This window comes from Centrocercus urophasianus, unplaced genomic scaffold (genome assembly GCF_019232065.1).
Source record: "Centrocercus urophasianus isolate 14NV4802_14NV808 unplaced genomic scaffold, USGS_Curo_1.0 seq_27, whole genome shotgun sequence".
NCBI lineage: Eukaryota > Metazoa > Chordata > Aves > Galliformes > Phasianidae > Centrocercus > Centrocercus urophasianus.
The window spans coordinates 9,432,341-9,445,655 of record NW_024884833.1 but is presented as its reverse complement, the minus strand read 5'-3'; the positions used below and the strand labels follow the sequence as shown (position 1 = coordinate 9,445,655).

The 13,315-nt window shown below is 39.1% G+C and overlaps 1 protein-coding gene across 4 annotated transcripts in view; it reads right to left on the bottom strand.

Moving 5' to 3' along the window:
• Positions 1-13,315, bottom strand: part of PCSK5 (proprotein convertase subtilisin/kexin type 5) — a 265,188-nt gene that overhangs the window by 137,464 nt on the left and 114,409 nt on the right. For all 4 annotated transcript variants that reach the window (XM_042826954.1, XM_042826951.1, XM_042826953.1 and 1 more), the window contains exon 8: positions 4,305-4,517. In XM_042826954.1, coding sequence (XP_042682888.1) covers positions 4,305-4,517 — 213 coding nt within the window. The remainder of the gene's footprint in view (positions 1-4,304; positions 4,518-13,315) is intronic.

The window sequence follows — 13,315 nt, the reverse complement described above, 5'->3', positions numbered from 1 at the left end:
GCTCTCTCAGCTTGTTTTCGCAGGGGAGGTACTCCAACCCTCTGATCATGTTTGGGTCCTCCTGTGAACCTGCTCCAACAGCTTCATATCCTTCTTGTGTTGAGGGCCCCAGAACTGGACACAGTACTCCAGGTGGAGTCTCATGAGTGCAGAGTAGGGGGACAGAATCACCTCCCTCGACCTGCTGGTCATGCTTCTCTTGATGCAACCCAGAATATGATTGGCCTTCTGGGCTGCAACTGCATACTGCCAGCTCATTCTGAATCTCTCATCAATCAGCACTCCCAAATCCGTCTCCTCAGGGTTGCTCTCAAGCCATTCTTTGCCCAATGGCAGGGCAGTTTTGTCCAGTAAAGTGAATGACCAGGGGTCTTGAAGCTGAAACGATCTCAACATATTCTCAAGCTTTCATTGGGTAAGACAGTCAGCTGACTGGTGTGGAGCTAGGCCATGGAATGCGAGTGCTCAGTAAACCGCTTTTGGTATGCAGGACTGATGCTATGGAATGAACTGAATGCCAGTTTAAGGTGCTCCATGCTAATGCTCATCAGAGCCCAGAAAAGGTGTTGGTTCATCTAGACAGTCACAGGACAATGACCACAGAAGTCATAACTTGCTAAGGAGTTTATATCAACTCACCTGTCCAGTCAAATAGCCCTGAAAATGGTTGGTGCCACTGCTGGTGGTGTGAAGCCATGAAGGCTACACTGTGACTAGTAGGAGGATTGTTTGGTGGCCTAGAAGTCTGGGGCATCAGCCCTGGTGAAGCCACCATTAGTGCAGATCTTGGTGTCAGTAGCAACTATTCAAACAAACTATTAAAGGCCAAAGTGGAGGACAGTTCCATATGAATAGCAGTTGAAGTGGGTCCCGTGCAAAGGGCAGGAGCTGGTCCAAAGGGGATGGCCTCTGTTTCCCTCAGCCAACCAAAAGGAAATCGGATTCAGATCTCCCATACTGGAGTAGGAGAGACAGGTGGCCAGAGTTGCCCAGTGCATTAACACAAGCTATCCTGGAGATGCTACTGATAGCCATGGGAAAGAGCTCTCTTTTCTTTTTTTTTTTTTGCAAAGGGCTGGACATCCTGGAATATGTTTGTCGCAGTGAGGCGTCCATGCCTTGGACAGCATTGCAATAAGAAAAAAAAAGCCAATAAAATATTATTTTGGATGATGATACAAAGCTGGAAGGAGCAGCTGACACATCAGAAGGCTGTGCTGCCATTCAGCAAGACAGGCTGAAAAGCTGAGCACAGAGAAACTTTATGAGATTCATCGAGGGCGTACAGTCCTATACCTGGGCAGTAACAACCACACAAATATGTAAAGATAGGGGCTGACCTGACCTGCCAGAAAGGACAAGGACCTGGGTGTCCTGGTGAATATCAGGCTGACCAAGAAGGCACAAGAGTGTAAACAGCATGTTGAGAGAGATTATCCTCCCCCGCTACTTTGCCCTTTGGGAGGGCTATATCTGAAGTACTGTGTCCAGTTCTGGGATCTTCAGTTCAAGAAAGACTGGGAACTACTGGGGAGATACCGGTCAAGGCCTACAGGGAAGATTAGGGGCCTAGAAGAGTATCTCTTATATGAAAAAAGGCTCAGACCTGGGAGAATTCAGCCTGGAGAAGAGAAGACTGAGAGGGGATTTTGGCAATGCTTACAGCAATCTTAAGGGCAGGTGTCAGATGGATGGGATCAGGGTCTTCAGTGGGCCCAATGACAGGACAAGGGACAACAGGCACAAACTGAAACACAGGAAGTTTTGATGAACATGAAGAAAAACTTCTTTACTGTAAAGTTGACGGAGCACTGGAATGAACTGCCCAGAGAGGTTATGGAATCTCCTTCTTTGGGGAGAAAACCTGCTGGTGCTTTCCTGTGCAACCAATTGTAGGAATATGCTTTAACAGAGGCACTGAACTAGATGATCTCCACAGGTCCCTTCCAAGACCTACAATTCTTTGATTCTGTGATTCTGTTCCTAAGAAAACATGCTTTGCACAGAATGATGCAAGAAGCTTAACTTCATTTATAAAAAGAGAACTGATTGTGCTATTCAGTCTGAAAGAAGGATGTCAAACGCCTGGAAATTCAAGCTAGCTAGAGATTAGACAGCAAAGTTTTTAAACGATTATGCATAATTAGGACTACTTACTCTAGACCTGACTGGATATTTTGTACTTTAAGGAAAGATTAAGCATATTTGTAAAAATTACTGATCAACTGACCATAACTACTGCATTTGAAGGAATCAGAGAAGTTCTACAGACTTGGCTATGCAAGAAGTCAGACTTGGAGAGTCACAATGGTTTCTGTTGACTTTACGTAATATTAGTCTCACTTACAAGTACATAAGTTGGTGAAGGTCTTTTAAGGGACAGTAAAAGGAATTTAGTCACAGAAGTGACGACTGGTAGGAAACTGAGTAATTCTTTTATTATTTATCAAGTAGAAAAAGAAACATGCCAGGAACAGAAGATAAGGTTTCTGTGGAGAGAAGTGAGTAAAGAACAGAAAAATTACTGGAACGGAGAGGTACCTCAGAATAAGTTTAAGACAAAAATTAGATCATCTGAAAATAAGGAAGAATCCAAGAAGGCATGGCCAGCATCCCAGAATCCTGAAAGACAAAGCAGACACTAATAAAAAAATAGCTGCAAGAATTTTAACTCTTCAGTGACACCAAGAGAGGTATTTGCAAACAACCAAAAGAAGGTAATGTTGGACCAACACTTCAGACAACATCTGAGGGGAAAAAGAAAAAACAAAAAAAAGTCCACCTCATTTTATAGGTATAAAGAAATGAAAATGTACACTATTCACTGTAATTAATAAGCTAGGAAGAAGACAATGCCCAAAAAACTAATTAATAGTTAGATAAGTATATTGAAGATGCTGAATTTGAAAAAGCAGGTAATATTAACAAACCTGGTTAATAGTAATACAAGGGTTTAAAAGTCTGAAAGGAGCAATATACTGATCACTGAAAAGTATATCTAATGCATTCAATATTTAAAATGCAAATTTATCATACTGTACAAATTCTGATGTTATCGATAGTATATCAAACAAAATTAAAACAACTTCTGAGTTTCCATCCAAGACTAGAACATAACTGAAAATGGATGCACAGCCCGTTCAGGAATGGGACGACAAGCAGCACAGGAAAGAAGAGCACCGAGTTTAATCTTGCTCACAATATACCAGCTACTAGGAATAGGTAGCAATTTGAACAACCTATGTGCAGTCTGCAGTTTTCATACAATAATAAGCACATAAAGCTATTAGTACTCCCTAACAGCAACCAAAGGAGGTTTATAAAGTTGGTGAAGGGTCTAGAGGACAAGATGTACAAGGCTCAAGTTCTGGGTGTGTTCAGCCCAGAGCAGGGCAGGCTGAGGGGAGGCCTGATGGCTGCTCCCTGTGAGGACAGGGAGTGGAGGGGCAGCGCTGAGCTCTGCTCTGTGTGACAGTGACAGAACCTGAGGGAACGGCTTGGAGCTGCGTCAGGGCAGGAGCAGCTGTGGGTTAGGGACAGGTTCTGCACCACAGGCTGAACAAACATTGGTACAGACTTCCAAAGGCTGTAGTCATGGCACCAAGCTGCAGGTGTTCAAGAAGTTCTTAGACAGTGCTCTCAGCAACATGGTTTGATTTTGGATAGTCCTTGTGGAAACAGGATCTGCAGTTGATATTTGTGGGTCCCTTACAACTCAGGTCATTCTACAACTCTGTGGTTCTATGCTTCTAATAATTGAGTGTCCATGAAAGTAAAAGAGGAATGATGCTGTATCCAAAGAAATCTGAGAAAACAGACAGGCAGGTAAGAATACCTACGAATAATATGTATGTTATACATATGTATGTATCCACATAAGATTTAAAAACTAATGATAACTGGATTAAAAAGAAAAAGAAAGGAGGATGCGTTCTCAGGCCTATTGAACTTCTAGATATTAGTAATGAAACAAATTATTTTGGTGTCAATGGCAATAGGATTCTTGAAAGCACCACTGAGAGCTGGCAGCAAATAATTGAATGGAAAAGTCTACTATGAACCAGATATACCTGCACTGCTTCCGGCTGCAACTTACTGCTTGCTTTCAACCAACCAGATATGGAACTGAAAGTATGGTGACAGCCACCACCTAAAGCACTTGATGAAGTCAGATTTTCCACATGTATTTTTTTCCTAAAGCAACCTATTATTTAGTGTAAATCAGCTACTTCTCTTTCCCTTCCTACAAAGTCACCAGGCAACATATAGATCAGTATGCAACAAAACAAAAATAAAAAACGTACTATTTTCCTGTCGTAGGATTCTCCACTGCTGTATGTTGTGGCTAGTGTGGAGGCACATTCTTCCAGGTACCATGGCTTCTTCCCGCTTTCAGCTGTGCTGCTTATGGAGATAGTGTAGATGCTATTGGTGTAGCCATCACAGGAGCAGTGGTCTCGACTCCTTCCACCATTTCCAGATGCCCAAACAAAAACTGACCCTAATCCTCTTCGTCCCTGTTTGGAAAGAACACAACAGATTCGAATAATAATTCTTCCCCCTCACGCGTTTAATAAGCAAGCATTTGTACACAAAATCTACCTGATATGAGAAAGACAATAAAACAAGCTTTGTCACTGAGAAAAACCTGAAATAAAAACATGATTTAGCAGAGTTTGGAATTAGACATAAATATAATTCAGAAAATGAGTAGGATGTACACAGCTTTAGAAGCAACATTTCTACAGTGCCTATTTGTTGCTCCACACGTATGTTGTCCTGCCTTACTAAGAAAGACATGCTGAAAACTCAGAGAAAACATTGACATATACTGAGTTGAAACAGGAAAAGAAATAGCATACTTGTAAGTAAAACTCTTCGTAATACACGCTACTTTTGGTCTATTAACTCTTCTACCTTTTTATGTCTTCCTGGATTGCCGGAGGCATTAAATACTATTTGTGTAGCACTCGATACTGGCAAACCGCAATTTCATGGTTTCATAGACACTCTAAATCATGACACTCTAAATCACAGAATCACAGAACTTATGAAGTGGGAAAGGACCTCAGGTCATTTAGTCCAATTAATCTATTCCACTGTAAATACTAAGTGCAAAACACAATATTTGAACAAAAACTGACAAGAAGATCTGTACAAATCAAACACTAATGCATTAGCTCAGTGAGATATTTTATGCATATGAATAGTTAAACAACTACTTAGGAATATTTGTAATTTGAAATGAGGACTTAATGTAGGTAACCTCATATTGACATTTTCTTAATATGGCAAAGTTATGTAGTGTCCAAATGAATCAAAACATATTTTCAGTGGTGCTGGTAATCTTAAATAGGCATTGATGTTAAAAGTGCAAATAGTAATCTACTTCGCTGTTTCATGGCAACTGAAAATTCCCATGACTGACACAGGTCATGTAAATTGAAATTTTCCTGGTTTATATTTGTACATTTTATGCTGGTGAATTAAATTCAGATTCATGCAACTTTATGATCTCCTTTAATTATCAGCAGCCACTGTCTGGAAGCATAAAATTCAGGTAGGAATGCTCAACAAAGTTTTAACTTGTCTTTGATTAGGCTACATACTGCCACCTTCTTTCATAGGACATTCTCTCAAACAAAGGAATATCCTTCTAAGTAATAATTAAAGTAACATTTTCATTTATACTTCATTTCTCTTAACATACCACGTAATATCTACCTGCGTTCTGTAAGAGCTAGGCCCATCTCTGTGCATGATATTTACGGCATAAAACATCACTTCTTGTGCAACAATTAATCACTTGGTCATGTAAGGGGCATTCATTTGTTTTTCTAGACAGAGTGCAATTGCTTACCACAAATAACATAAAGACAGGTGTAGGACATCTACAAGATCAACCTTAAACAATCAACAATTCAGAGATTCATTTAATCCAGATTCACAGAGGGGTTTCATTATGGCATTTTGTGTTGAGAACCTACATCAGTGTAAGACAAAACCCCCTCACAGTTCACACCATCCGAGCTTGAGTTCTCAACTGTTGATGAATTCCATTTTGTGAGTTTAATAAAAGTAAAGTACCTGGAAAGACTCTTCTCTCTAGCAAAATATGTTAAATATCAAATTCTCCTGGCTAGTGTTTACATAAAGTTATGTCTCTAAAATGCAACTTCTCATTAAAAAAACATTTCAAGCAGAGAAAAAAATTCCAGGGTGCCAAGTTAAATGTATTATGAAATCCACATTCTCTAGACAATATCAGCCTGACCAGCTGAGAAGTGTAACTATTTCAACTTCTTTCTTTTCCTTTAGTTGATCCTAGCTACTACACCAATAAAAGGATGCAAAATAGCACCATTTTTATTGTTTTAACGAGAAGTTTCCTGAAGTGTTCTATTCCTATAGCTCCGTTTTCCCACATTATGAACCCTCGACAAATCAAAACCCTTTCTGGTTTGGGGTTCTTGTTCGGCCTCCACTTTTTAGACGGAAGATTTTGATTCAAAACTATCCAAAGTCAGTGGTATGTGCTTTGCAACTTCACAGGGCAGGAACCAGTTTACTGGTTCTTTCTCTTTCATTCTACTATCTAGTCATCTCCCTTTTTATATCTTTACTTCATTTAATCTGACAAAACAGAATATGACGAGGAAGTGCTTATGAAGCAAAGACATCACAGAATTCCTCACCAGTGTGGAAAAAATTGCACCCATTGATATTCAATGCCTTTAGGTGAATGTTTCTGGAGACTAAACAGTGGATGTGAGCATGATAAAGTGGTGGGTGGTGCATTTCAGCAGTAGTGACAGTGACAGTGCATCACATCTACAGTGCAGATCATTGCAAGTACAGAATGCAGGCTCCTGTTCATCGCTGTTAAGAATGCATGGCTAATGGTGGTGACTGTGTTGAAAACTAGTGTTTTGTAGCTGCAGATTTGCTCTATCAAACACTATTATTGTGCTCTTTGTATTTGTTGCAATTTCCCTGGAAATAAAACAGGAGGCAATACTTCTGGAGCAACCTACGTATTATCACAACAGGTCAGGGAGACAGAAATTAGGGCCCTCTGCGTATCTGTCGAGAATGGAAAGGAGGGTTTTACTAAAGATACACAGCTGTTTCTCTACACTTTTATCTGTTCCTTCTTGATTTTTACTGGTTTGCTTCAGATTGCTCCCATTGTCTCTTGCAATTAGCTAACACTTTCCAGCAGTATTTTATTATTTGCTTTCATCTTGTCACTTCAACATTCTGGCTTGTCTGTCAATTGTGACATTCATTCTGGGGTCATGTAAAGATTCTTGTCTTGACCTATGCCTTAAAAACCAACTTCTGTCTTGTACAAACCAGTGATGTAATACATGGACAAGCAGGCAGAGTAGATACTGCAAAGCATATCACACAGACACACAGGACTAGTCAAAACATTTCATCAAAATGTTTTGGTGAATTTTTTTTGTCTCCTGAAGAATTTTACATCGTCTCTTTCTTATGCTTTTCCTTTTAACACAGTATTATGTAGCTATGTTTGGCCTACTTGGTACCCCACTGGAAGCACACAGTAAACCACCAGTATGACCAGTGAAGAAATGAGAGCTGGAAGCTATTTTATTATTTTCTCTAAAAGTCTATCTCACACATTTTGTAAAAAATAATATAAGGTACAAAAATGAATAAATTTATGCATAGAAGGAGAAGACAAAAAAATCTACCAATAATAATCCACCTTTTTTTTCTTTTTCTTTTTTTTTTTTTTTCTTTCTCTCCCCCATCAAAGTCATCTGTTCTGGCTGATAAGTCTGTAGACAAAAGTATAACATGACTTGTCCTTCTCATGCAAAGAAAACCATTTCACAGCAGGGTAGGGCTGCAGTTTGTGTGAATTTTGCAGAAGCTGAGTTATTAGCTTCTCCGAACAGAGAATGTGTCCATACTTCTTTAGACACATACTTCTGCTACTGTACTTATCATGAAAAATGAGCTGCAGAAAATGATACACAAGTACATTTTGGGGAACAAAATATAGCCTCATTGCTATATGATGTTAGAAATTCTGCAATGCAGTATTTAAAAATAATATACACTTGTTTTTTTAAACAACTGATAACATGCATTTCTTACACACAAATGTCTCCTGTAAACATATTAGGTATCAACATCTCTGTCATTGCAATAAAAAGTAAGTACCAGGTTCACTGACTAATGGAAAAGAGTATTTACTAACACACAGAAAGAAAGAATCATCATTCCCTAGCACACTGCAATACTGAACATCTTTTCACAGAAAACAGCATTACCTACAAAGTAGAAAACATGCAAAATATCTTGCTCCTACAAGGCATTTGGCAAAGCAAAGCAAAAGCAAAAGCAAAACGGCAACCTCCTCAAATCTAAATTTGACCTGACCAAAATAATACATCAAGTAAATAAGTTCTGGTTTACATTTACTGTCTATTGTTAAGCTGCAATTGGTTTCCTCCTTCTCCATGTTTCCAAATACCCCGCTTTAATTCAATAGACCCAGTCATGCTCAGGAAATTATAAACTTCCTACTAACTACACCAAACAAGTAATTAGAGCAACAACATAAGCTGTCCTACTGTATGTGAATGCATTTCCCAATTGGTCTCCTTTCGATACGTGAAGTTAAATAACATTTGGACTGTGTTACAAAGTTAAGATAAACATACATGCAAGGCACTCTGCAGCTTTTACTGTTTATCTAAATCTATCATCTGTCATCTGCCAGATGCCCAAGGGTGTCAAGATGAAAAGTCAAGCCTTAAGCTGCCAAAGAAGCCATGTGTCATTTATTACTGAAAAGCAAAGGTGCATTTACAGACCATATGGGTACAACTTGGATGAAACTAATACAGTTAGAGAGTTACGGCAGAGGTATGGACGAGGGTGGAAAGGGTGCAGAGCAAAACACGCTCAGTGCTTCTCCCACGTTGTTAAAAACCGCCTCTCCCCTTAAGCCGTGTTGTGTCTGCTCTGTAATTTGCAGTGGTAGCTACCAACTCCCTCCTACAGACTCCGCAAGGTCTGTAACTGCACTTTTGCATTTCAGTGAACCAGACCATTATGAAATGGTCTCCTTTTGTTTTGTCTGCTCTCTTACATTGCTTAAAATGCCAGATGACTAAAAAAAATAAAAATAAAAATCACATGCTCCATTTTGAAATGAAATGTTTCACTGACATCTAAGACTTGCTACTGACCTACTGACTCAGTCCAATTTTCTAGTACATTTCTTGGGCAATGTTAGTGTTCTCCACATGCAGCTGACTGTAAATGAAATGGACTCATGTCATTGATAAAAAGAGCCCAAGGCAAAGACTGCACCTGTAAAAGCACAGCCCAAGAACCGTGGGGCATTCCCATTTTTTTTCTGCTAGTACCTCCTTTTCCTTGGTCAGCAAGCTGCAAGGGGGGTAAAGTGATACAAAAGCTTTTTTTAATTTTTTTTTCTTTTTTTCTTTTTTTTCTTTTTTTTCCAATTCAACAGCATGGAAGGGTTAGTCTGCCAAGAACCAGAGCCAGTATGAACATTTTTGTAATGACATCTGCAGAATTTCCTAACACTATTAAAAGAACATCCACCGCTCCAAGTGCATGTGTTAGTATATGTATGTGTGTATACCTATAAAACACATCTCTCTGACTGAATGCCTTACTGGTCCTGGCATGTACCATTGCAAGATAGAGACCTTCACACTTCAGTCTAAGGACAACCAGCAGGCCACATATTTGCAAGTTGCTTCCAGCACGCTTCCATCTAATAAAAACAGTTTCCATCTACAAGCTGCAGTTTCAGCCAGTAGAGCAAGATTTATTCACACTGTTTTACAGAGTTTAGACTGGCCATTCATTCACTGCTTTACAAGTCAAGCTGCCTTAATCCAGCTTTCAGAATCTGATGTTTTCCTGCCCACGATGTAGGACACGAACCCCATCAGCCCTCCCTGTTATACGGTAAGTTTTGCAGTCTTTGTGGAAGTGATCTAATTTACCAGTGCAGAGGAAAGTAAGTTAAAAGGAGCGGGAAATGCATAGGACAGAACTGCTGAACTCAGAGTAATCAGAGGCACAGGGGCTGCAGCCAGTGAGAGGTAAATTGGCAGCAGTATGCTAGAAATCCCACATTCACAAGCACAAAACACATAATGGAAATAAAAAATGAAGAGAACCTTATCCACGGCTAGCGTCTAAACATTTAATTTCCTCTGTTCTCAGTAATATTGTTCTACAATTACTTAATGCTTCCAATAACAAAAAACTACTGCTGGGAAGTGAGATTGATGCTGATGTGGGAGCACAAAGAAGTAAGCCCACAGTAAGAACTCTTCCTCAAAGATGAATTCCTTAAGTGGAAATGCTTGTAACTGAAGTTCTAGAACACAGGTCAATTCTCTGAGGACCTAAAAAATCCAAGTATGCATGCATGGTTTTGAGTGCAGTCACTATAGGGATAGGCACCACAGAACACAGCATCCTGAGAAATGCCTTGTAAGAGACAGTATCTCTTTGCTGACAGCTTCCACGGATTTCTGCACAGTCTGGGAGCTGGATGCCACTGCCCTGCGTAGAGTCAAAGTACTGCCAATCTGCTGAGTGGCAACATTTTTCTGTTGAGAAGCTGCATCTCCCAGCTCCCGCTGAGTTTCTACCAGCACACTTAACCTCTAATTTGGAAATGAAAAATACAGTCTGGCACACCACACTTAAAAACTATCTGGCTCTTCTGTAGTCTGCAAAGCACTCTCACTCTGAAGCAGGCATCTCTCCAATGGAGATAACAGCAAGCTGAGAGCCCTAGGCAAAAACTTTGAAGTCCTATCAAAAGACAATCAAACAGATTATTTCTTATTCCTTTTATTTGATAGCCTCTCTGGCTATCAAGAAGTAGAAAAAAAAAAAACAGCAAACAAACCATAAACAAAAGGAGAAAAATTGGAGGCCGTGAATTCTGCTAAGGTATGCATACTTTCAGGAAAATTCGCATTTGGATATCAGTTCATTAAAAATGTATTCCTATAATCTCTATGACAGTATGGTAAACCTAACAGATGTACATAAATAAAAATGCACATTTGAGAAAATGCTTAAAAGCTAAGTCCCATGTTTGTGTATTAGCATTCCTGTTTTTATTGTTTGAGAAACTAGAAAGCTGGGGAAGAATTTCCTAGTGCTGGAACAAGTGCTACATATACCATGCAAAAGTCTATCACTTAAAACAAGAAGCAATTAACTTAACTTGTTGAAAAGGTAAGTTGTTGCTAGTGCGATTAAACCTGTTGAATACTTCTAAACCAACTTTTTTATATAGAAAAGAAAAAAAAATAGTCACAACAAAATGTATTTTGTTAGCTAACATGATTTGACACTTTTACGATGCTGAAGCACAAAAATACTTCAATGTGTGCACTAAAGGAGAATGTACTGAATAACCTCAAGCATCTAAGCAATAACACAGTAATTATTGGGATATATCAGTGGTACATTGCAACATGTATCCTTGCATGTCATGGATTTTTTATCTTACTCTTCACTAGAACAACAGCTTAAACAGCTCCAAGTTATTCCCCACAGAGCTATAATTAGTGCTTAAAGTGCAACCAAAAGAAGTGTTGGCTGAAACCTGAAATCTGAACCTGTGGAATGTTGGAATGAATTTCCCATTTTCCTAAACAAAATAGAGCCAGCTACAAGGCTGCACGAATCACAGTTCTGGTTTAAGCTATTTCTCCTTATCATTATTACTATTATTGTTGCTGATACTGTTACTGAGGTAAAGCAGATTGCATACTGTAAACACCTGTGATCAAACGAGCTAGGTTTTCCAGAATTTCTGTTACATGAGGAGTCTCTAGTTAATGACAGGGAGAATTGTTTCTACATGTAAAGCCAAAGAATAGGCACCATGTAAGAAAGGTACCTGTGTTAGGACTGGATAAGGGATAGATCTCACAGGCAAACACTCAATCATGGAGACAGCTCAGGCAGTTCTTGCTACCTTTACACTACCATGTGATTACACTCTTATAGAGAGGAGGCTATGCTTATCAAATCCACATAACTGTTATTTCAATTATTACTTCAGCTTTCCCTTACAGAAGATTTCAGGCTATCAAGACATCTACTGAACTTTCAAGGCATTTTCTGGAAATATAGTTCTTTTTAAATAGGTGAACAGAAAATAAAGCTGTATCATGCCTACCTCTATAGTCTGAGGACTGTAGGCTTTGGGCAGTTTCCTTCCTAGTAGCATTTCTTTAGAAAGAAGAAAGAAACTCAGTGCATAGTTATTGCCCTTATGATTTTGTGCCTTAAACTTATGTCAAATTCTATACACACACACACACACACACAAAATATGTATGTTTTCCCACATGACACACAGAATTGCATAGATTTTGCTGTTGTTCAAGTCTTCAGAAGTAAGTTAGGGAAAGGAATAAGCCATCTGCTCACGTAAGATAACTAGTTTAGCATTTCACAATGCATGAAATTTCATGTGCACTCTTTGAAATGCACATACTTCAAGTATATGGAAACAGATTCATTTTGCCAAAGCTGCTCTTGAGTATTGGCATTCAAACCATGATTTATCTCACACTGTGAATGGTGTGGGTTTTCATGTTCAGCTGCATCACCTGTTTCAGGTAGAGCATGCAAACCAGAGGCCACTTTGCACAACTAGTCCAAAAGCAGTAATGCTGTTCTGGCTTGCTACAACAGTTTCCATACATGTGTGAGAATGGATGAGGTAACTAAACAGTTTTGGTTTCCAGTACACTTTGTGACATTGTAAGGAAACTGGACATTTTGAGGTATATTTTCCTGTAACTTTCATTCCAAATTTTCCTGCCCTTTAGGACATGCATATTCCAGTGAATGTAATGTAAGAACATTCCTGGTACATTATTTCTTTTTTTGCATATTCTTTTTTCATACTACACACATTGACTATCTGTAAGAAACCTACTTCCTACGCAAAGCAAAGGAGAGGAATTTTACGATTAGTTTTGTTTGTGTACTTCTAAATGAAAATAAAATGCATAATCTCATAATTCACCCAGGTATTAGTGAGCACAAACTGTTTAATTTACTGGAAAGCAGTATCACTAACTCTGCATTGACTGAATGCTGGAAGTTGCCAACTAGGTGCAAAGTAGCTAGTTCAAAGAATTATAATTGGCTTAATGATGTGCTGAGCTTGTCACTTAACCTGATTTTGCTGGGTAATCTCAGTTTGGAGAAAACTAAATCACATCAAGTATGAACACTCCTTGCAAAAGCACTG